The sequence below is a fragment of the Schistocerca gregaria genome, chromosome 2 (assembly GCF_023897955.1).
Source record: "Schistocerca gregaria isolate iqSchGreg1 chromosome 2, iqSchGreg1.2, whole genome shotgun sequence".
Classification (NCBI taxonomy): Eukaryota; Metazoa; Arthropoda; class Insecta; order Orthoptera; family Acrididae; genus Schistocerca; species Schistocerca gregaria.
Genome location: NC_064921.1, coordinates 865,792,723 through 865,815,170, shown reverse-complemented (window position 1 = coordinate 865,815,170; position 22,448 = coordinate 865,792,723). Strand labels below are relative to the sequence as shown.

Below are 22,448 nucleotides of genomic sequence, written 5' to 3'. Positions count from 1 at the left end.
GAAAGAAGCGGTGCGTTCCTGGCTCGCAGCTCAAGCCCTTTTACGAGGGCATCAGGAAGCTTGTACAATGATGGATCAAGTGTGTTGAAACGTCGAAAAATGATGTTCTTGTAAGTTTTCTATTTGATTTCAATAAAATTTTATAGCTACTTTGCGCATGATTATTGACTTAGTCTCGTACAAATGTCTTTACAATGACAAGTTTTCAGGGGTAATTTTGTTGTTGTTTAGGATGCATTACAGAAACTTTATATATATATATATATATATATATATATATATATATATATATATATATATATATATACTACAGTATTCAGTGAATACCTTTGCTGTATCTGTATGAGTGTTTATCTTTCACTTCGGCGAAACCTGCTTTTGGTGTGAGTCTTGTATCACAAAAAGCATTTTTCGAAAAAATTTTAATGCGACATTCAATACAACTAGTAATTAAACATACTAGCTTTGCTTCAAAGACAGAATGGAAGTCACTTTGACGTTCCTACTTTCAGCAATATGGCCCGCTGACTCACTGTTCACAGACAACGGACGTAAAATGTTTTCCGTCTAAGCGTGCGTCTCAGTTTCAATTTGTTGTCAGACGTTTTGATAACAAACTGAAGCTGAAATGCTGACCTAGAAAGCCAACGTTTTTCGGCACTGTTCTGTGCGAAATGAGTCAGCTGGCCATATTGTTTGAAATATGAACCAAGGCAGCAACGGCAGAATGAATAGCGAATAACGATCAAGTCTACAAGCCATTGCGACAGTATAGTCCCGCATCTAATCACTGTAAAGGACTGATTGGGAACAACCTCTTAGCCAATAAAGTACGTCAGTCCGATGGCAATTCCAGCGCCATTCGAAAAGGGACTGACGACGGAGTAAGTGGAGAGCGCCCTCGTCCTATACCACGGGTAGATGCCGGTCTTGTTGAAGACGATGTTGAGCGTGTACGAGAAGCCGTTGTTGCTGTTGACGTACGCGCCGACTTGGGGCGCACTATCTAGCGTGGTGTTCCTCATCGGGATCTCCAGCTCCTGGCCGTAGTTGGCGGTGCCGTTGAACGAGCCAGACGCCAGCAAGTACGTCTGAGCCGGCGACGTCGAGAGTTTCGTCTCGTACAGGAAAAGGTCAACCGTCTCCTCGTACGTTCCATTCGCTGGACCTGTGAAGATAAACAAGTAAGGAAGCTGTAAGCCGGAGAAGTTTTGTATCAGGAACAGATTTAAACAGTTTTGTTTATTTAAGCATCCTGACAACGTGGTGATAAGCTTACCACATGGAATCAAAAAGCAGGGAGTGGCAGAAAGGCGAATTTCCAACATCCATCCTGATAAAAAGCTGTAGTGCCCGGCGTTACCCGGTATGTTTGATATATGCCACACAACGTGACTGGCTCATACACGTCTACAACTACATCGATACTCCACAAATCACCCTTAAGTGTCTGGCAGAGGGTTCATCGAACCACCTTCACAATTCTCTATTATTCCAATCTCGTATAGCGCGCGTAAAGAACGATCGCCTACATCTTTCCGTACGAGCTCTGATTATCATTATTTTATCGTGGTGATCGTTTCTCCTTATGTAGGTCGGCGTCAACAAAATATTTTCGCATTCAGAGGAAAAAGTTGGTCATTGGAATTTCGTCAGAAGATGCCTCCGCAACGAGAAACGCCTTTGTTTTAGGAAAAGCGACATTTTGTCAATGGAGTGCGTGATTGATTCTTTCGTAAAAAAAATTTTTGTTTATTTATGGACACAATCACATATTTATGACACAGTCATAACCGGTTTCGGCCATACAATGACCATCCTCAGATGCTAAAACAATATAAAAGAATATTTATTTTATAACACAAAAATAAGTGCAATATTTAAGCACGCTTATTAGTGATCTAACTGAATTTATGCGAAATACATATAGTTCATACCTAAAGACGGCATACACTGAACACAGCTTCATGCGTTGTCAAACTAGCTATAAAAAGTAAAACACCGGTCTTGTATAGATATAAAAAATTTGTTAGATTTTATTCACCCTCTTTGCGCTAGAAGCGCGCGTCCTCTATACGATAGCCTTAATTTTTCAAAACCCTAAAAGATATAAATTTACTATTAACATTTAGGTGAAATATACATAAAATTTAACATTACAGAACAGATTGTTAAATCAGTAAAATATCATTTAAGAACAAGAAGAGAACATTGCTGTAGATGAAAATAGCAATAGCACTTTTAGAGTGTTTTAATGATGTCCATCCCAAATCCTGTATCATTTCAGTGACACTCTCTCCCTATTTCGCGATAATACGAAACGTGCTGCCCTTCTATGAACTTTTTCGATGTACTCCATCAATCCTATCTGGTAACGATCCCACACCCACGGAGGACGAAAAAGCGTATTGTAGGCAGTCTCCTTAGTAGATCTGTCACATTTCCTAAGTGTCCTGCCAATAAAATGCAGTCTTTGGTTAGCCTTCGCCACAACATTTCCTCTGTGTTCCTTGCAATTTAAGTTGTTCGTAATTGTAATTCCTAGCTATTTACCTAAATCTACGGCCTTTAAAATACAGATATCTTTTCTAAATCGTTTTGCAATTTGTTTTGGTCTTCTGATGACTTTACTAGTCGATAAACGACAGCGTCGTCGGCAAAAAATCTAAGACGGCTGCTCACATAGTCTCCCAAATCGTTTATATACATAAGGAACAGTAAAGGGCCTGTAACACTTCCTTGGGGCACGCCAGAAATCACTTCAGTTTCACTCAATGCATTTCTGTCAGTTACTACGAACTGTGGCCTCTCTGTCAGGAAATCACGAATCCAGTCACATAACTGAGACGGTATTCCATAGGCACGCAATTTCACAACAATCCGCTTGTGTGGTACAGTTTCAAAAGCCTCCGGAAATCCATAAATTCGGAATCAATTTGAAAACCCTTGTCAATAGCTGTCAACACTTCGTGCGAGTAGAGTGCTAGCTTTCTTTCACAAGAACGCTGTTTTCTAAATCCGCGTTGACTCTGTGCTAATAGACCGTTTTCTTCGAGGAAATTCACAATGTTCGAACACAATATATGTTCCAAAGTCCTGCTGCATATCGACGTTAATGATATGGGAATGCAATTTAGTGGATTACTCCTACTAACGTTCTTGAATATTGGTGTGAACTGTGCAACTTTCCAGTCTTTGAGTACGTATCTTTCGTCCAGCGAAAGGTTGTATATCATTCTTACGTATGGAGCTATTGCATCAGCATACTCTGAAAGGAACCTAACTGGTATACAGTCTGGACCAGAAGACTCGCTTTTACTAAGTGATTTAAGTTGCTGCACTCATCCGTGGATATCTACTTCTACGTTACTTATGTTGCCAGCTTTTCCTGTTTCGAATTCTGGAATATTTATTTCGTCTTCTTTTGTGAAGGCATTTCGGAAGGGTATTTAGTAACTCTACTTTGGCAACAATGTCTTCGATAGTATCTCCTTTGCTATGGCGCAGAGAAGGCATTGATTGTTTCTTGCCGCTAGCATAATTCACATACGACCAGAATCTGTTTGGATTTTCTGCCAGGTTTCGAGACAAAGTTTCGTTGTGGAAACTATTATAAGCACCTCGCATTGAAGTCAACATTAAATTTCGAGATTCTTTAAAAGATCGCCAATCTTTGAGATTTTGCGTCTGTTTATGTTTGGCATGTTTGTTCCATTGTTTCTGCAACAGTGTTCTGACCCGTTTTGTGTACCAAGGAGAATCAGCTCTGTCGTTTTTTTGATTTATATGGTATAAATCTCTCAATTGCTGTCGATGCTGTTTCTTTAAAGTCAAGCCACATCTGGTCCACACTTATATCGTTAATTTGAAAGTAGTGGAGATTGTCTCTCAGGAAAGAGTCAAGTGAATTTTTACCTTCTTTTTTGAAAAGGTATATTTTTCATTTATTTTTGGAGGATTTGGGGGTTACAGTACTCAGTCTCGCTACGACGATCCTCTGTTCACTAATCCATGTATCCGATTTGATGCTCGTTAGTAACTCAGGATTATTTGTTGCTAAGAGGTCAAGTGTGTTTTCAACCATTTACTATTCGCGTGGGTTCATGAACTAACTGCTCGAAATAATTTTCAGAGAATGCGTTTAGCACAATTTCAGATGATGTTTCATGCGGACCTCCGGAATTAAATACGTAGTTTCGCCAACATACGGAAGGTAAATTAAAGTCACCATCAACTATAATTGTTTGAGTCGAGTACGTGTTTGAAATCAAACTCAAGTTTCCTTTGAACCTTTCAGCAATTGTATCTTCTGAATTGGGAGGTCGGTAAAACTGTCCAATAATTATTTTATTCCGATTGCCAACAATGACCTCTGCCCATACTAACTCATAGGAACTATCTACTTCAATTTCTCGACAAAATAAACTACCTCTAACAACAACAACCCGCCACCGCCAACTGACTTTAGCCTATCCTTTCGAAACACCGTTAGGTTCTTCGCAAATATTTCGGCTGAACTTATCTCTGGCTTTAGCCAGCTATCAGCTCCTATAATGATATGTGCATCAGTGCTTTCTATTAGCACCGGGAGCTCTGGTACTTTCCAAACACAGCTATGGCAATTTTACAATTGTTATACCGATGGTTCCTGTATCTACGTTCTTCCTGTGTTCGGGCTGCGCCCTTTGTGACTGAAGCCCTTCTTGCGTCGGTCCTGTCGACTATGCTGAAAATGGTCAGCTCTGCTTTCATCTCCCAAGCAAGACTGGTGGCCCTGACCACTTCTGTTGGTCATTCGAAACCAGAGAGGATCTCTTCCGATCCAAAGTGATACACATCACTGGTACCGACATGAGCCACCACCTGCAGTTGGCTGCACCCTGTTCTCTTCATGGCATCTGGAATAACTTCACTCAGTATGCGCACAGAGTGTACATTGGTTTTCTTTCCTTTCTTGGCAGTCATGTCTCTAAGGGGCCCCATAAAGCACCTAATGTTGAAGCTCCCAACTACCAATAATCCCACCCTCTGTGACTACCCGGATCTTGCAGGCAGAGAGGTTTCGTCTGAAACGGTACAGGGGACAGCATCTCCCTAAGTGAAAGTACCAGCCTCAGACAGCACCTGGAATCTCTTTGTCAGAAAAACCAGGGAGGCCTTACGTGCGCCCCCCCCCCCCCCCCCCCTTGGAAGTCATTCGCAGCCTGCTACGCCCTGGGCGACCTCCCACTCAACCACAGGTGAGGTGTCAAACTCAATGCGAGCATAAACTGGGCTGGCCACCAGCGAGGACCGATCGGAAGACTCGGGCATGCTGGACGTCCGTTGGATCCCTACAGCCAGCCCACAACGGTAGTGCCCACCCACTGCAGCCTCAAGCTGTGTAACCGAAGCCATCACAGCCTGGAGCTGGGAGCGAAGTGTCACCAATTCGGCTCGCATCTGCACACAGCAATCAAGTCCATATCCGTACTAAAGACCGTGGAAAACTAAACTACCCAAATAATGAACTATCGGCATGTGCTGCGGAACTCTACTGTAGACGCTGACGAAAACGCAGGAACTGTGTCTAATAAATCAGATTAATGAGTAGAGAGTCAAAAATCTAACTACCGATGCACTCAGGTGAAATTAAATAAGTCACCCCTGATTAGGAACTTGTAAAATGGCACAAAATCGGTTTACTTTCCGACACAAAACGAAAACGCAAGAACTGTGGCTATTAGATATTAAATCAATACGCAGAAACTAAATAAACTAAAGTATCAAAGCACACAGATGAAATTCGACAATTCGCTCCTGGTTAGGAACGCGTAAGTCACAAAATCGGTTACTTCCCTGTTGTTACGTCTGTATCGACCAGTCGCTGCTGCCTGACTGCTTTGTTGATACCCATAGCGAATGAAAGCCGCATGCGAAACTGTAATCACTTTAAATCGAAGGCCATATTTGCATCAGTGGATATCAACGGAAAGTGAGGCATACCCTGTAGTGATAGTGAGCTCTATTATGTTCTGCAACAGGTTCTCCATGGCCAGCTTTGTCCCATTGCATATATAACAACGACAACTACTCAATAAATAAAAGATGGCGATCAGATATCTGCAGAATTCTCGAACCTTCGCTCGTCCCACGATCTAGTGACGTGAGATGGTACTACGAGTATCCCCAAGACGGGTACTGCTGCTGTAATTTATTATCGGGACAGGAACTGCAATCAGTTTACCATGATATATTTCATTTGTTAGGCATTTAACTTTCTATTAATTTATCTCTGCGTACAAATTTGAAGTACATCGGTCAAGTACTTTTCGAGATATATAGCCATTGTCCACCAAATGTTCATTACGGGATTGTGTAGAAATTTAAAGTAAATCGGCCAAGAACTTTTATAGATCTGTAGATCTGTATGAATTAACTGCTGCGACGACTCTCATTGACATACACTACCAATTTTCTTCAGAATTCCTGGCTATATCAACACAAGTATGTGATTTCCATCTGTCAAATACTTTGTCATGAAGGAAGTCTGCGTAGCAAAGTAAAATGGAGGATAGAAGATCAAAGTCTGAAGTCCTGTCGGCGTCATATTAACATTTTTGTAATCTTCTCCGAAAAATGTTAATATAATGCACTAAACTACGACTCTAAAAACATCAAATAAGACGCTTAATTATTTCTCATTTCTCTAAAAAATGGAGAGTGTTTATTGATGAAGCTGAAACGACTGAGAAAGTAATATGAAACAATTTAGAATTAGCAGTAAATAACGAAGCTGAAACGACCGAGAAAGTAATATGAAACAATTTAGAATTAGCAGTACTGTTCTAAACGTAATTTTATTTTGCGAAGAGGAGTGAAAATTTTCGATGTGCTTTTGCTCGGTATATTCTTTAGAGGAACAGAAAATAATAACGGAGTGTATCATAAATACGACGAATACAGTACATGTAAACGTAAGATTAACTGGAGATAGCTGCGCCCCAACATAGCGAGATATCGAGTTAAAAGGAAGTCCTACTCTCTTTTTTATCATGTGTCCGTTACTATGGCACAAAACCAAACGTGTGGTTTATCACATAGCATGATATCAAAACCTGTACTCTCTGGATCTGAAGATGCCAGCTAAATCTTGTCGAAACTTGTTGTCCAGTATAGATATACGTCGTGGTCAAGACAAAAAAAAATTCATATCAGAAGCTTTGTTTAAATTGAATTAGGTATTTATAGAAAAAAGGCAGAGATTGTGTAAGCTTTAGTTCACTCTAGCATCTGAAATTGTAGCCTTTTGAAAATAACACATGTAAGCAAGTGTTGCTTCTGGGTCCACTAAATGAGAGATTAAAGGCATAATTTCGAAACTTTTTTGAACATCACAATGATTTCCCAGGCAAATGGAATGCCCTTGCTTTCCTCCGACCTTTGACCTGACTTACTCAGTTGATCTGACGGGGAATAACAGTTTAACGAACTCTGTATACTTCAACATTTTCCACACTAAGAAACATTGCCAGAAAAATTTTAAGGCTTTCTTGGCCGCTTGTTAGCAAATTACTTGTTGGATTTTGTCTCAGGTCCCTCGGCTGACGTTTATTTGATAATTTTTCCGACGTTTCGTCAACGAGTGGTTGACATTGTCAAAACTTCACTCTCCATTACTGGTGATGGAATAGGCAACTAGCACTGGAAGGCGAAGCGAAGCTTTGACAATGCGGGCCGTACATGCTGCGAAACGTCAGAAAAATTATTAAACAAACGTTGGCCCAGAACCCAAGACAGAAACCGCCAGGCAATTTGTCTTTGCTAGAAAAATTTTAACTCCACAAAACTGAAAAATTATTGTTTATTACATCAATGAGTCAACAGTTACAATGTCAATTCATACAAATATCTAGGTGCAACAGTTTGTAAGGCTATTATCGTAGGCAAAGTAGATGGCAGACTTCCGTTCATTGCTAGAATACTACGCAAATTGTCGCATGCTGCAAAGACTATGCATATGCAAAACGAATTTTCACTCTGCAGTGGAGTGTGTGCTGATATGAAACTTGGCGGCAGAAGAAAACTGTGTGTCGGGCCGGGGCTCGAACACAGGACCTTTGCTTTTTGCGGGGAAGTGCTCCACCATCTGAGCCACCCGAACACGACTCAAGGCACGTCTTCAAAGATTTACTTTCGCCAGTACTTCATCTCCACATGTCACAGTTCTGCTGCGGAACTTGCGAGACTAGCATGGCCTAGCCACAGTTTTAATCTGCCTAGAAGTATCATATCAGCGCCCGCTCCACTGCAGAGTGAAAATTCATTCTGGGAACAATCCCCCGGGCTGTGCATAACCCACGTATCCGCAGTTATCCTTACTCCCATAAGCACTAGTCCCGCAAATTTCTGTGAAGTTTGGAAGGTAGGAGACGAGGTACTGGCGGAAGTAAAGTCGTGAGTCGTGCTCTGGTAGCTCAGCTGGTAGAGTAATTGCCCACGAGAGAATGTCATGAGTTCGAGTCCCGATTGGCACACAGTTTTAATCTGCTGGAAATTTCAGTATGCATGCTTTTGCAACATGATTATCACTATCCGGTAAGTAAAAGCCTTTAAAGCTGAAGTAAAGAGGCACATAGTAACAGACAGAAACTACGGCCGGCAGGCAGACATTTGAGGTGCTTGCTGGACCTCTCGTTTAGCATGGGCAAGCGTCCGTGGTAAACATCCTGCCCGGAACTTCCACGTGTTGCTACAACATTTCGTAAGAACGGATCTGAATCACATCGCCGGTTACAGAACACGAGGCTATGAGCCGACAATTCGTCAGGCGTTTGGTAACGTCAATAGAAAGTACACTTCATGTGGCCATAGGCCATCACATCGGTATTAAGGAGGTCCCAAATTTCATTCATTGAGTTCTTGGCGGGAATTCGAATTGACTTCACCGTACAGCGGAACCCTAACCTGCAGTCTCGAGTAATATTGTGTACCTCTCTTGCCAAATACTATTGTAACTCATGTGAAACTTATGGCACTCTATCTGGTAATACTTGTAGCACATTTATATGTTGAGACTGCCTGGTCAATTTTAAACTTTGGAAGCTTACTTTCGTCTCAACTGATTTACGGTCATAGGATGATTGTTCTCTCTCCGAGTTAACACTTAAATTTTCTCAGATACACTTTATTTAGTAAGACTTTTATTCCTGGTAGAGCACTTGCCCGCGAAAGGCAAAGGTCCCGAGTTCGAGTCTCGGTCCGGCACACAGTTTTAATCTGCCAGGAAGTTTCATATCAGCGCACACTCCGCTGTAGAGTGAAAATTTCATTCTAGAAACAACCCCCAGTCTGTGGCTAAGCCATGTCTCCGTAATATCCTTTCTTCCAGGAGTGCTAGTTCTGCAAGGTTCGCAGGAGAGCTTCTGTGAAGTCTGGAAGGTAGAAGACAAGGTACTGCAGGAATTGAAGCTGTGGGGAAGGGGCGTCAGTTGTGCTTGGGTAGCTCAGTTGGTATAGCACTTGTCCGCGAAAGCAAAGGTCCCGAGTTCGAGTCTCGGTCCAGCACACAGTTTTAATCTGCCAGGAAGTTCTTTTAGTCCTGGTTTGACTAAATAGAATAAGGACTCTACAGTAACTCCTTTCGGTTGTCGTATTAAATTATCACCTAGTCTGCACCTCTTGAATTATTTCCTGCCCCGATCGAGTTCTAGTTCAGATCAAAAGATTCCAAATTTTAGCTATAAAGCAACTTTTTAGCTGTCAGCTGGACGAGCCCAACTCTGTCGAGGAAATTCTGAAGCCGCTTGCAGAACTGCAAAGGGATGTCGTTTGGTTCCGTACAAACTTACAACAGTGACGCTACAAAATGCAATCGATGTACAAAGCTGACAGAACAATTTTGTGACCCATCCTACAATATTACTCAAGTGTGTGGACTACGTACTGAATATGACCACCAGGGGAACAAGAGCAGCATGAATGGATACAGTGATGACCCGTAGGAGAGAGTCAGAGATGTTTAACTAAACTGCCAAACGCTTGAAGGTAGACACTATCTGTCCGTGGGAGACTTTTTGCAACACACACAAAGAATTCCAAGCAATTATTCTTCCCGCACTGCATACGTCAGCAACGCAAAAATTTTAGGAGTGACCGGGAATGAAACTCCAAATATTCAGGTCTACATTCTGGCATGTAATCACTGCGTCATCGAGTCCACAGCGACCGATATTTTCCAGAGATGAGAAGCTTTCAATAAGTAATGCAACACATTTTTCTCAGCCGATGTCGGTTGAAAAAAGGCGGAATTTTCTGTGGGACATCGTCGAATATTCTCGTTTCACCTCCGATAGTTTCAGGTGGCGCTGCTATACGTAGCCTTCAAAATGGTGTTTGTAAGGGAAGGGCATTCCACGCAGAGAGCTGTCATTGAGCTTCGTTTGGCTGAAAATTAGAGCATCACAGATATTCATAGGAGAGCTGGCTGAGAACAAAGGCACGGTGAGTCGTTGGGTGGGGTGTCTATAGTCTTCTCAACAAGGTCGAGAAAACCTGTCCCATCGCCGCGTACCGGCTAGTCGCACACAGCAGTGACTCCTGCAGTGTTGAAACGTGTGGACACTCTCATTTAAGGAGACTGACGGATGTCAGTCAAGCACTTCGCTGCACAGCTAGCCTCACTCAAGTCTGCGCACTCAAGAGGAGCTCACAAAACTTCGTTTGACTGTTCTTCCTCATCCACCCTTCAGCCCATATCTCGCACCTATCAACTTCCATCTTTTTCTCTCAGTGAAGGCGCACTTCACGGAGAGCAGTACGTGTCTGATGGGGTGGTTATTGATGCAGAAAGACGTTAGATCCGACATCGACCAGTAGAGTGGTGGATGTGGTCATACCGACCCTCCCAGTAAGACGGCGTCAGGCCGTAGCCACAAGTAATAATACTTGTAATGCATTGGAACTCTGAATAAAGCAACCCACTTTCAGAAAAAAATTATTCAGTCAATAGCCCTCGTACTTTGAAGTCAGTAGCTATTTTAATAGAGCATACCTGAGCCGCAGAAGCTGACCTGCGACGGGATAATGAAGGACGTGACGGTGGCGGCAGCGCTGAAGTACCACGTCTCGTTGTGAGGTCCCAGAGTCGAGCCATAGAACAGGTCGGGGACCCTGGGGTTGCGCACCACCTCCAAGTAGCGCGGGTACTGCGCCACTGCTACATCAAGAGCACACTTGTCAAATCTGTCGAAAAAGTCAAAGCTGAACTCTAGAAAAAGACTATAGAAAGTCAAGAATTTATGTAATCTGCGCATTGCTTCTGTTCAAAATAATTTCATTACTCTGTCACCGGTCAATCCATGGGACTCCTCACAATCTCACTCATCTATCAGCATCCACGCAGAGCGCCTCGATGTGGAATTACGAGTACTAACTATATTTTCAAAATATTTGGCCAACAACAACCGGTTTCGTACACTCCTGGAAATTGAAATAAGAACACCGTGAATTCATTGTCCCAGGAAGGGGAAACTTTATTGACACATTCCTGGGGTCAGATACATCAACATGATCACACTGACAGAACCACAGGCACATAGACACAGGCAACAGAGCATGCACAATGTCGGCACTAGTACAGTGTATATCCACCTTTCGCAGCAATGCAGGCTGCTATTCTCCCATGGAGACGATAGTAGAGATGCTGGATGTAGTCCTGTGAAACGGCTTGCCATGCCATTTCCACCTGGCGCCTCAGTTGGACCAGCGTTCGTGCTGGACGTGCAGACCGCGTGAGACGACGCTTCATCCAGTCCCAAACATGCTCAATGGGGGACAGATCCGGAGATCTTGCTGGCCAGGGTAGTTGACTTACACCTTCTAGAACACGTTGGGTGGCACGGGAAACAGCGGACGTGCATTGTTCTGTTGGAACAGCAAGTTCCCTTGCCGGTCTAGGAATGGTAGAACGATGGGTTCGATGACGGTTTGGATGTACCGTGCACTATTCAGTGTCCCCTCACCGATCACTAGAGGTGTACGGCCAGTGTAGGAGATCGCTCCCCACACCATGATGCCGGGTGTTGGCCCTGTGTGCCTCGGTCGTATGCAGTCCTGTTTGTGGCGCTCACCTGCACGGCGCCAAACACGCATACGACCATCATTGGCACCAAGGCAGAAGCGACTCTCATCGCTGAAGACGACACGTCTCCATTCGTCCCTCCATTCACGCCTGTCGCGACACCACTGGAGGCGGGCTGCACCATGTTGGGGCGTGAGCGGAAGACGGCCTAACGGTGTGCGGGACCGTAGCCCAGCTTCATGGAGACGGTTGCGAATGGTCCTCGCCGATACCCCAGGAGCAACAGTGTCCCTAATTTGCTGGGAAGTGGCGGTGCGGTCCCCTACGGCACTGCGTAGGATCCTACGGTCTTGGCGTGCATCCGTGCGTCGCTGCGGTCCGGTCCCAGGTCGACGGGCACGTGCACCTTCCGCCGACCACTGGCGACAACATCGATGTACTGTGGAGACCTCACGCCCCACGTGTTGAGCAATTCGGCGGTACGTCCACCCGGCCTCCCGCATGCCCACTATACGCCCTCGCTCAAAGTCCGTCAACTGCACATACGGTTCACGTCCACGCTGTCGCGGCATGCTACCAGTGTTAAAGACTGCGATGGAGCTCCGTATGCCACGGCAAACTGGCTGACACTGACGGCGGCGGTGCACAAATGCTGCGCAGCTAGCGCCATTCGACGGCCAACACCGCGGTTCCTGGTGTGTCCGCTGTGCCGTGCGTGTGATCATTGCTTGTACACCTCTCGCAGTGTCCGGAGCAAGTATGGTGGGTCTGACACACCGGTGTCAATGTGTTCTTTTTTCCATTTCCAGGAGTGTATTTTAGTTACCTCCTGATAGCCAAACGACCTACAGCAGCAGTGTTAATTTGTGGATACTCCTGTGAAACGGTTTCTCTAGATTTATTACTGTGTTTAAGAGGGTATCTGAGGGTCCATTAGGAACCGAAACAAGGTGAATGTGTGTTATTACGACTATGAATTAAGTTGCTCCACCAATCGCTGTTTCTCTGAAAATACGGAGTGAGTAAAAACTCAGTATAAATTTGAAAACTTAATAAACTACGGAATAATGTAGATAGACAGGTAAAAATTGACACACATGGTTGGAATGTCATGGGGTTTTATTAGAACAAAAAAAAAACAAAGTTCACAAAATGTCCGAGAGATGGCGCTGGACAGCAAAACGTCAGTAACTGCGCATGACAATCGTGTATAAAAGGAGCTGTAATGAGAGAAAGAATCAGATGCGCCAGCAGTCGCAGCATGTTAACGTTACCTGAAAAGGCGCTTTTAGTGAAGCTGTATTATCAGAATGGGGAATGTGCTAGTTCAGCGTTACGATCCTATCACCATAGGAAGAGGAGTCGAACGGGTAAAGGTCCGTTGACAAATGCAGCTGTGGCGAGAATGATTTCGAAGTTCGAAGCCACGGTTTGTTTAGACGATAGACCCCGTAGTGGCCGACCGAGCACAAGGCGTAATGCCGATGAGGCAGTTCAGGAAGAAATGGAGACTGTAGCGTGTTCGTCTATGCACGGGGAAGTCAGCGCTCGTGCAGTCGCACGTCGCACCGGCATTCCATACACAACTGTTTGGTTGGCACTTAGGCGTACCCTCCGATGCTATCCGTACAAAATCCATCGGCATCATGAACTGTTACCTGGAGATTTAATGAAGCGGAGCGCATTTGCGGTGTGGGCGTTTCAAAAGATGGCGGAAGATGACGATTGGTTGAGTAACGTGTTGTGGACCGACGAAGCTCATTTCACGCTCCGAGGGTCTGTCAATACCTACAACTACAGAATTTGAGCTACCGAAAATCCTAGAACTGTCGTGGCAACTCCATTGCACGACGAGAAAGTCACGGTATGGGTTGGATTTACCACATCTACCGTTATCGGGCCTTTTTTTCTTCGAGGAAATGAGTGAGTCTGGTTTTGTAACTGCTACCGTGACGGGTGAGAGGTACGCCGATATGTTACAGAATCGCATCATCCCCATCCTCGCTGATAAACACCTGCTGGAACGTACTATGTTTATGCAGGATGGCGCTCCACCCCATATTGCTAGACGCGAGAAAGATCACTTGCGCGCGTCGTTTGGTGATGATCGAGTGCTCAGCCGCCACTTTCGTCATGCTTGGCCTCCCAAGTCCCCAGATCTCAGTCAGTGCGATTATTGGCTTTGGGGTTACCTAAAGTCGCAAATGTATTGTGATCGACCGACATCTCTAGGGATGCTGAAAGACAACATCTGACGCCAATGCCCCACCGTAACTCTGGACATGCTTTACAGTGCTGCTCAGAACATTATTCCTCGACTACAGCTATTGTTGAGGAATGATGTTGGACATATTGAGCATTTCCTGTAAAGAACATCATCATCTTTGCTTTGTCTTACTTTGTTATGCTAATTATTGCTATTCAGATCAGATGAAGCGCCATCTGTCGGACATTCTTGAACTTTTGTATTTTTTTGATTATAATAAAACCCCATGTCATTCCAAGCATGTGTGTCAATTTGTAGCTTTCTATCTACATTATTCCGTGATTTATTCAGTTTTCAAATTTATACTGACCTTTTGGTCACCCTGTATACGGTACATAAAAATACAAATGGACGGTCAAGAACGAACTGCTCGTGCTAGAAAGTGGTGGAAAACGGAGATTTAGCCTCTCTCCCTCCATACGTGGAAGAAGCAATGACGGAACTAAAAGGAAGTTTGAAGAGTGGGAATGAAATTGAGAATGAATGGATCCAATATTAAGACCCGATGTTGACATTCCTATCTTCGGTGAAAGTGAAACAGAATTACAGGACGTACTGAATGGAAGAAACAGTCCAATGAGTACAGATGTGGACTGAGAGTAAACTTAAGAAAGATAAAAGAAATGAGAACTATCAGAAACGTATTAGCGATTGACCTGACATCAAATTAGGAACTACAAAGTAGACAAAGTTCAGGAATTCTGCTACCTCAGAAGCAAAAACAACACTTGATGCATGAAGCGTTGAGGACATGAAAAGCGGAATAGCACAGCGAAGAAGATTTTCCTGACAAAGAGATATCTGCTGGTATCAAAAATTGACCATAATCTGGGAAAATATTTTTTGAGAATGTACGTTTGGAGCGCTGTATTGTACGAAGGTGAATCAGGGACTGTGGGCAAACTGGAAAGGAGGTGAATCGAAGCGTGTGAGCTGTGTGCTAAAGAAATATATTTAAAACTGGTGCACTCATATGATAAGGAATGAAGAGGTTCTCCATAGAATCGGTGAAAAAAGGAACATAAGGAAAACACTGACAAGAAGAGGGGGCAGAATGATAGGACATAGGTTAACGTATAAAGGATTAATTCCAATGCCTCTAGATGAAGCTATGGAGAGTAAAAACTGTTGAGGAAGTCAGAAGGTGGAATACATGCAATCAACAATTCAGGACGTAGAGTGACAGTGTTAATTATAAAATTATGTCATAAAAATTTTTTCAAGGATGCCAAAGTGGTATCCGTCAAAATTAGCATCCCTTAGTATCCCTTTATCATATAAAAAGAGAAAAAAAACTTAATACCAAATGTTACTTTTCCGGCCGAAACTGATCGACTAAAACGGTGACTTCAGAGAAAGAGGTAGAAGACCGAACACGCATACACTGTATTCAAAAAGTATATAAACTGCCACAGAACTCGAAAATGAGAATAAATTCTTGAAATGCATGATACAAACGTGACTGATACAGTGCACTAACTACGCATGAGGTATGATAGTTATATATACACTCCATAAGAATAGAGCTCTATTTACAGACAAGTTTTGTTCTCACACTGTTAGTAGACGTTTTCGGTCATAAGACCTAGGTGATCCGATAGTTTCCAGAAGGAGCGGTTAAGAGGCTTTTTTTCTTCCTAATTCTTGATTCTTAGTTTCTTGTCTTAAAAGTATTCGGAACTTATTAAACCTGTCTGATGCACAACACAGAATCCCAGTACGAACCCTGGGCATCGAATGATCCCAGTTTTCCGTTTTTTTCTAAACCACTGCGAGTGAAAAGTGGGATACTGCCGTTGAACAGATCTCATTAAAGGTTATGCTGATGATGCGAATAAAATTCAGGCTCCTTGACACGATCATAAATTTCATTCTTGGTATTGATATTTAGGTCCATTTATCTACTGTGTTCTCATATCGCGTTAGGCACGTGCCACGCTGCGTTGGATACACCAGTTCTCGTCCGCTCACAGAAATGAAGCAACATCACGCTCGGTTAGTATTTGGATGGATGACCGTTGTGTATCCCTGTTGCTGTTGGCAAAGAAACACGCATGTCACAGAAGTGGTGTTCAACTGAAACACTTGCACCTCGCTGTTGAGTCACACGGAATTACTGTTATTATTTGCGTAGCATCGACGAATCGTTTGTGATAGTCTGTGTTGTCAGTGGTTAGTAGTACTGATGCACCCCATGTGCGATAGTTGCTGCTAGTGGAGGGTAGACTGTCCACCCTGTACCAGCACCATTATCTACCATGGAAGATGTAAGAAGAAGGGTTAATGAAGGAGGTAGTAATCAAGAACGTATGTTATTTATTCGACGTTCAGTATAATGGAAGGTGTTTGGTCCACTTTCTGTTCACTTGAACTCTTATTTCCATATTTATTAAAGCGTTGTGAAAAAATTCTTCTGAATCAAGGTTGAATTTTACAGCTCACTTGATTTGTCTTTAGTTGGGCACGTAAGTATCTGATGTTACCAGCCTAGTTTCGTTCCAGTATAAGTTTTCAACACACCGGAACATCGGATGTTCTTGTGGACTAAAAATGAGCCACTAATCTCTGTTTCAAGTTACTTCTATAGTGGATTATTTTTAATTTATGACTCCCCGAACAGGGTTATAATTTATCCTTTTGTTATTTTAGTCTTTATAGACAAGAAAGTAAAAGTGGAACATAAATATTGTATGAGATAGCCGTCTCTCTCATAAATTATGTTAAATATTTCAGTTATAATAATAAAGCCTCTTCCATGTAAAAGTTTCACATGCACAAAGGATTATCACAACTTACAATCATCTTAAATTAGACGAAATATTTTTGTTGATTATTAGGAACTTTCGTGTTCCACACGCCAACAGAAGGAAGGAAAAACGGCTATCTGTAGGCCTCCAGACATGCCCTAATTTCTATTATCTTGAGTTCGTGGTTCTTACTCGAGATGTACACTGGCGATAGTAGAATCGTTCTGCAGTCAGCTGAAAATGTCAGCCGTTTTTTAAATTTTCTCAACACTGTTTGGCGAAAAGGACGTCGTGTTCCCTCCAGGTATTCCCATCCAGCCTGATCTTTTCCACGTTCAGCACTAGAACTCTAGGATATTACAACCAGTCGGTTATCACGTATTCGCTAGTCGCACCACTGCAGGTATTAGAAGTGTTCTACACAGGACGATGGAGAAGGTCGGTTAGTATCGGACAGCGGATTGTGTCGGACAAGGTCTGTTTCTGAACGATAGCACTAGTGGCAGCGCTTGTAGCGACACTGACTTGTAATGTATTTACGAATAAGACCACACTCACGAACCTGAATCAATAGAACAATTTTTTCGGATTGACAAGTTATCTGTTCCTAGCGAGTTTTTCGGTGCTCGAGCTTAACTTTGGAGTGATTTGTTTTAAAGTAAGTAATAATAAACTTTTATTTTATCCATTGATATAACATACTGTAGGCTGTGATAACGTCTAGACAAAGTAATAAAATGTTAACGTTAAACTAACACAATTGCACGTTCCGGTTGTATGGAAAAAAGCAATTTCAGGTAGTACCGGACAACACAAATAAAATAGTTTTTAACCGTCAATAATTGGGAAGTCAGGTCATAAATGGGATTAATGTAAGATGAAGTAAGGCGTAGAAAAAGTCCAACTCCTTGAAATGGCATTCTGCAAAGCGAAAGAAAAATTTCAGTTCCTAGAAATACTTTAAGTAATAAACAAAGAGCTGACCATCATAGCTGTTCTAGGAAAGAACATTATCTCCTAAAACAGACTGTGATGAAACAATGTCATAGGATCATGGTAAAAATTTAGATAGCCACCTTATGCTGAGTTTTTGAATCCGGTGAACAAATGTGCAGAGCAACTGAAAAAAGCATTGTTGCAATAAGACAAAAATGGAAGAGGGTGAAGGATTTAAGTATGACATTATGAACAGACATGTAGACTTCCGGCTGAGCACACTTTATCCACCACTTTGCAGCGAGCAGTAACAGGTTTCAGCTAAGAAGAAGCTGACAGGTTCTTTTACAAACTAGGTGAGCTGGTGAGCAAGTTCGAGTTTACAACCATTTATGCCCCAATTACAAAAACTTGCTGCAAAAATGAATCTTCTACACACTAGAATTTCATGTCCATTACAACCATCGAAAAATTTAAACGACCAAAATGCAAAAGAGGTAAAATTTATCTGAGATATCAACGAACATATATTCGTAAGACATCGAGTTTTCTAATTATTTTAAATAATGTGACATAGTATCGTTTAATGGAAAGCACGTTCCAGCACAAAATTCAGAAATTATAATAATTTCGAGAAGGCTGCCCTAACATAAAAGATCTCCTTAGCTCCATTCCTAGGCTCCTGATTCTCTTACCGGATCCTACAGCAGCCAACACCAGAGCGAGCACCAAACTCTTCATGACTGTGGTTCGAGACGAATGAATGACAGTTGCCGTTCTGTGATGTCCTTTATACGGTTCTCCCTGCTGCGGTGGGACAGAACTTTCTCGAAGTCTTTACCAGCACACTAGGTCGTAAATGTTGGATACTACAACAACATTACCGTTCCTAAAACAAAGTGGAAACTGCAGCCGAGTACTTGAACTACACTGGGAGATAAGTCACGTATACACGTTTTGGAATGGCTGCGCAAGCTCGGCAATAAGCACATACCTCTTGCTTTCCAAGAAAACATTCGTTGCGAGAACTTGCGCTAACACACCCTACCTCGCTGGCACATCTCTCGTTATCCCAAGGAGCGTAAATGGCAAGAACTAGCCATACTTTATTCGGGACAGATAAATACATGGTTTCCCAAGAGGAATGGTCAGCGTTCAGGGATATGACAGGGACGATCATTTGAAAGAAAAAAATTCATGTGGGCGTATGTCCTATTCCGTATGGTTTCCGAGATAGAACACATTGAATATACATGGAATCCATAATTAAAGTTCTAGTTGCAAAACGCTGTAGAAAATGAACCACTGCTTAGACTGACGTCAAACGTGAACAGCATGTTATTCACACAGGAGGAAACGTCGTGGAACAAAAAAAATTAATTAATTAATTAACCAAAATATTACCAGCAGGTGGCGGGGTAAGCGTCTTAACATAAATGGGGTCGACTTCAAGTGACAGATGAATCACTATATGAAGGCTATGGTTTGAGTTTCACATTACGCCAGCCGTACTGTTCAATGTGTATGACTGCACAAGTTTGGCAGTCAACATTTCTGCCCCGCTATTGACTAGGTAAGCCCATACAGCACGGCAAGGTCGTACCGCGTAGTATGTGAAAAATCGATTTGTAAGTGTACTGAGGTCGAAGACCGCAGAAAAAGCAAAATGACATCCGTTTCTAATTGTCGTGAGACTGGCGTAAGACGTGTTCAACATGCTGCCGACCGTTTTCTGCCACAAGTGGAAATCGAGAAACTGCATGTTCCGCAACAGATCGGAATGTCTCGGGGGTCACGTTCAGAATGCGCTCGGTAATGTGTGCCTTTAATTTAGCTACGTTCTTCATTGGAGCACGGAACGCAATATCTTTCAGATAACCCCATTCGGATTTAGATCAGGTGATCTGGACGGTCAAGCTGTATGAAAATTACGGCTGATAATTCTAGCTTTTCCGAAATGCCTCTGCAGCAGCCGTTTCACTAGCTGTGGAGTGTGTGGAGGAACGCCATCTTGCACAAAAATGATCCTTCCTACATATCCACTCTGTTCAAGGGTTGGAATGCCGTTGATGCGCAAAAGACTCTCATAGCGTTAACAGTGGCGGTACAGATAACCGGACCCGTACGACTCATCTCCTCGAAGATACATGGCCTTACGATAAACGATGCCGTCAACCCGCACCACACAGTCACCTTTGCAGAATGAAGTGCTACCGGTTGATGTGCGTGTAGATTTTCCTTTGCCTGCATTTTTGCGTATTGACATATCCTTGTAGATGGAAATGGACTTCGTCTGTCCGCAAAATGTCCCATGGCTATTCATTACCCACTTCCACGCGAGCAAGAAATTTCAGAGGGAAGCAGCAACCAGCCACTATTAATACTGCTATTTATGTAGGTAAATAGCGCCGTTACCGGTTTCTAATTGGCAAGTTCATCATCAGACGGCTGTTCACATGATTTTCAAGATGCACTTTACATTATCGTTTGTTTTCAATTATTATTTTTTTGGTGTGTTGTTGCCGTCGAAAATCCCGCGCGATTTTGTTTCGAAGTTGCAGGATTGTATTTTTCGCATATTCCTAAATATATCCAGCTCTTACGTAACTTGTGCGTCAACATATTGTGCAAAGCACCACACACACACCAAAAAGAATTTGCCACATGTGAAGTTATCACAGAGATTGCAGATTTACAAACACAACGAACTGTATTATTATTATTATTATGACAATAACACTCTGTTGGAGTGTTACTCTATTATTTTATCTATTAATGTAAACAATGGGTTGTTTGGCATGTTTTCTTTTCTGTGTTGGTTTTCTGTATGTGATAATTTTCTAGCAGGTTTAGGTGGTGTTTTTTTTAATTGTTGATTCTAATTATTTTCAGGTCTTCTTCTCTAGTGTTTGGTTTGTGATTGTGTTCTCTTACTGACACGCCCACTAAACCCACAGGGCAGAACAGGTGATTAGGATTGTGGAAAGGGCCAAATAAGGTGTCAGTCAGGTTCACTCAAAATTATAATTTATTGTAATTTAATAACACCTTTAAACCAAAACGGCACATAGCCGAACCTTTAGAGCTACGAGTTTGAAAAAGGCAGTTATTTCTCGGCTGAAGGCCTCCAAACAAGAAATAAAAAATAAAATAGCAAATAAAATAATTAAAATACATAAGGCATCACAACTGGAAAGCCTCAAGGCAAAGTAGATAGAACAAACATATGCAAGGTGCAATACAAGCGGCTCAGGGCCATAATTAAATTTGAAAATTTTAAAATATATTACCATGATCTTTTAAGTCAGAAGGCCGCAATGTTTTTGCGTAAAGAGTAATTTCAAGAATAAGGTTTTAAGCGGCTTAAGGCCCACAATTGATTTTCCACAATTCAAAAATAAACACAAGAATTTTTAAATCATTAGATATAATTTGATAGATTATAAACAGACACTTAAACAAATGTGAGGAGGACAATAAAGAAAACGGCACTCAGAAGCCTCCAGGGAGGTCGGTCTGCCCTCGTTCACTTAGATGAGACTGATGGTGAGCCCAACTACACTTGAATCGTCGGAACCCAACCAGGGGGCAGCCACGGACCGACCGACACAACGACTTGCTTGCCACCAATCAGTACATGAGAGCTCAAACACAAAACGTTACGAACGTGATCATCCACAACGAAATATGTATTGTCTGTTAAAACTACACACCATGTTGGACAGCGACAACAGGTCAGGAAAGGACGCTGCCTGAAATTACGTTAGTGGCCAGGGCAGGTAACCACAACACTAACGGCCACAAGTCAGAAAATTCCTCTGGTGCACTCAAATTTTAGTCAACCAATATAGTTAATTGCGACGCATGGCGGCTAAATTTCATCAATAGAAACACTCGGTGTTGCTCACAGGAAAACCTTCCCAACAGCGAACCACTGAACGAACCACACAACATAATGGTCGTGGCTTGGCTAGTTGAAACCACTACTCAATTTTGACGTCCTTGGTCAGTGAACCACGAAGCTCGTAGCGATCGGACAGCTCCACACACACACACTCTCACACTGCGCAGGGACCGCCAGCGTACCCAGCCGACTGCACCGCACGGAGATAACTTCCTGGTCCGCAGCAACTGACCGATCCCCCCCCCCCCCCCCCCCCCTTCTCAGAATGCCGACAACATCTAAAACAGTCGTCAGTGGACATAACGCCAACTACACACACAACCTGACAAACACTGCACGAAGACCTGAACGACACCCAACAGTAACTAAGCACACACGAAGACAAATCGGGAGTCGATGCGCACACACACAGCCGACTCATGAACGATCGGCGAGCCAAAACGCGGCGTCCGGTAGGACGACCGACCGATGATCCACCAAGACAGTGGCCCGGCTCAAGTGATGGTCGGGCGAGCCATGTTGACGCAGACCTCA

The 22,448-nt window shown here is 43.0% G+C and overlaps 1 protein-coding gene across 1 annotated transcript; it reads right to left on the bottom strand.

The window, feature by feature from the left end:
- Window positions 1-344: 344 nt before the first annotated feature.
- Window positions 345-18,822, bottom strand: LOC126336588 (uncharacterized). Its single transcript, XM_050000446.1, has 3 exons — window positions 18,706-18,822; window positions 11,033-11,197; window positions 345-1,168 (listed from the first exon to the last, which is right to left on the bottom strand). Exons 1-3 carry the CDS (start codon window positions 18,749-18,751, stop codon window positions 819-821), a joined length of 561 nt encoding a protein of 186 aa, XP_049856403.1. The 5' UTR covers window positions 18,752-18,822; the 3' UTR covers window positions 345-818.
- Window positions 18,823-22,448: the final 3,626 nt, after the last annotated feature.

Excerpts from the sequence above, each read along its gene's own strand:
- LOC126336588 (XM_050000446.1), bottom strand. The coding sequence starts at position 18,751 with ATGAAGAGTTTGGTGCTCGCTCTGGTGTTGGCTGCTGTAGGATCCG. Across the intron at positions 11,198-18,705 it reads GTTGGCTGCTGTAGGATCCG|CAGTGGCGCAGTACCCGCGC; the intron begins GTAAGAGAATCA and ends CTCTTGATGTAG. Across the intron at positions 1,169-11,032 it reads GGTCAGCTTCTGCGGCTCAG|GTCCAGCGAATGGAACGTAC; the intron begins GTATGCTCTATT and ends TTATCTTCACAG.